General features: G+C 46.6%; 1 protein-coding gene across 1 annotated transcript; it reads right to left on the reverse strand.

The window, feature by feature from the left end:
- Positions 1-650: 650 nt before the first annotated feature.
- Positions 651-1,154, reverse strand: CCR75_006680 (uncharacterized protein; the record flags this gene model as incomplete). Its single annotated transcript, XM_067964748.1, has 2 exons — positions 651-677; positions 951-1,154. The coding sequence occupies 2 exons, from the start codon at positions 1,152-1,154 to the stop codon at positions 651-653; spliced, it is 231 nt and encodes a 76-aa protein (XP_067822920.1).
- Positions 1,155-2,878: the final 1,724 nt, after the last annotated feature.

Raw genomic sequence — 2,878 nt, forward strand, 5'->3', positions numbered from 1 at the left:
TTGTTAATCTATCTTTGTAAATGTTGTCTTAACTATAAACTAATACTAAACATGTAAATGAATTCTTATCTATCTTATCTCGTAACTCTCTTTGATTACTTCTACAGCTGATTAGTCTGCGGAATAAATAGACATAATGGTCTATACCTATTTATGGATAAGAATTCAGGAAATTACTATTTAAAGTAATTTCCTCCAAATATTATCTATCTTTTGGATAATATTAATTAACAATCTTTTATTGTTAATTTCATGTAACGATACACCCCGTTACAAAGAAGCCATGGAATTGACCATCTTGGTCATTTTGCTTGAAATTACGCCCGTCGCAGTACCCACAACAAAGACGATCCCCATAAAGCCAATATACTCAAAAGCTAGAATCATGCTCTGTTCTAATTCGGATTGCTCCTCCGTATACCATCCCGCAGTCAGCAAGTTTCTCTTGGTCCAGATCTTTTGCGCTAGATACGAGGCTACGGTCACCGTAAGCATGTACATCATGAATGGCCTATGAACGTGCTCTTCGATAAATGGCGTTGTAACTCCAGCTGCGTTTTGTCGAAACTTGTTTATAGTCACCCTTGGCGATACTGCTGCTACCTTTTGCCACAAATGTTGCAATGGCAAAAAATCTGCTAGTGCAATAATTACACCATTTCTTCTTCACTTACAACCTAATAAAAACATTAAATAACCACTAATTAGCACGGCTTATTGCAAATTTGTAAAGCCGTTTAAAAGTGGAAACTTTAGCCGAATTTGTTATTTACTTAGTATAATTGGCTTAAGAGATTCACCTTTTACCAAATACCGTCAATACACTGATCAACATTCCGAAAGATAATTACGCAGATCAGACATACAATATATTCATATCCATTCATAATTCATTCCTCAAATACCACGAGATAAAAGACATATAACTAACTTAGGTGGAGTAGAAGAACCAGACACTTAGACGACTTCTTATTGTGCCCCTTGAGGGAAAACCCAGACGCTTGAATAAACTGCAAATGAAATTTGCGACGCCCCACATGCTCAAAGTGAAAAGGGTCCCTTTGGGTACTGGTCGCTGCCTTGCTGTGCTTCTTTCCACAATAGTTTACTGGGCGACCCTTGGTTCTTCTCGGGACTAGGTCAGTAGGAGGCATGCTGACGCGTTCTAACAGCTTCAAGTGACGAGCTTGCGTCAGTTGTAAGAAAGCCAGAAGATTAGGGTGCAAGGGCTCGCGACCGCTGGGTCCAGGAGGATAGACACCCTTTTCTTCCCGAAAAGATGCCAATGATGATGAAAGTCTTCAAGCGCCAATATCACGTTCTTTTCGAGCATTTCGCAAAATTGATCTGAGCAAGGAATGGCCGTAGATTTTCTCATTAGACCGCGACACGCGACTGGCTCCTTGGCTGGCGTCATAATCGCATCAGCCATATGATTTGCGGCAACATTCAGAGCGTAGCTGGATATTATGTGAATAGTGGCTTTGAACATCGGGTTGTTGGTTGAGCGGTACGCAAAAAAAACGTCTTACTGGTGGTGAGCGACACTTCAAGCTCAGCTGCGCGGTTGATATTTACCGCTTAATATTCTTCACCACTTCGCGAAAATTTTCGATAAACAGCCACGTACGCCAGCCCCCGTGGCCTTCTTCACGCAGAAGGTTGGACTTGAATGTGGCGAGGTACTCTCGCGCACATGACCCGCCATGCGGCGGCCTTCAAAGAATTCGTCAATAGCTTCGACTTGATCTCGAGGCAACGGCCACTGCCGTGTCTCAAACCTGGCACGAGGTCAATCTCGTGCCGAAAACACCACGATCAGCAGAAAGTTCAACCGGAATCGTGTCCGGGAATACATCTGCATACTCACGAGCAATGTCGTTAACTGGGTTACCAGACTCTTGCAGAGTATCCTAAGACTGTGACGCAAATCGTTCTTCACGCGCTGATGTTGGCTCGTCGCTTCGAGGTCGCGTCATATGCTCTTATGTCGCGGTAACCACCTTGTTGGTGATCAAACATAGTTGTTCCACAGTGCCTCTCTTAAGGTCACGTAGGAAATTCTTCCAGGAGAGTCCTGGAAGGCGTGTTTTTGAGGGCGCGTCACGATATGGACTCGCGACTTCAATGTTTAGGCGCCTTTGTGGACCCCCTTCCACGTAAATAATAGCGTGAACACATTCCAACGCTGAATTCTCGATGCTTGTGTCCCCGTCGTGCTTCGAGTCGATACTCGAAGCTGGCGAACCGCAGCCAGGTGATGAACACTCACCCCCCCTCTAGGCGCTGGTTGTCCTCATCCATGATGCCGCAAACACGTGACGGGAGAAATCCATGTTCGACCGCCTTAAGCCCGTGTGGGATCCCCTGCTCGACCACAAATAGCCCAGGTGGGAACCTTGGTTCGACCATCATGTTCTCGCGTGGGGACTCCTGTCCGTCCACGTCATGCTCGTGTGGAAGCCCTACTCACTTACTGCATGCAGGTGCAGGAACTTCTACTCGACCGCGTTGTTGGCGCGCGGACACCTTTGTTTGACCGCGTTGTTGACGCGCGGGAACCTCTGCTCGACCGCGCCGTTCTCTCGCGGAAACCGCTACTCATCCGCATTTTTTACTCGCTGTGAAGCGAGGAGTCTCTGTCACTAGTATCCAGAAGAACAGAACAAGCAGTACAGAAAGGGTCATCGCTCGTTCTGTGCACCGCAGGCGTCGTGGATTCCCGATCCGCGACTGTGACGTTGGGCCAGTCACTTGGAGATACCCAGAGATGATAACACTTCACTGACGTCGAACTTGCGTCGCCGTCTCACTGATCTAAACAGTCGATCTAGGGCTCATGCCGTGCCAATCATGGTATGCCCAGGATGCAATCGAA

Source organism: Bremia lactucae, linkage group LG1, assembly GCF_004359215.1.
Source record: "Bremia lactucae strain SF5 linkage group LG1, whole genome shotgun sequence".
In the NCBI taxonomy this organism is placed as follows: Eukaryota; Oomycota; class Peronosporomycetes; order Peronosporales; family Peronosporaceae; genus Bremia; species Bremia lactucae.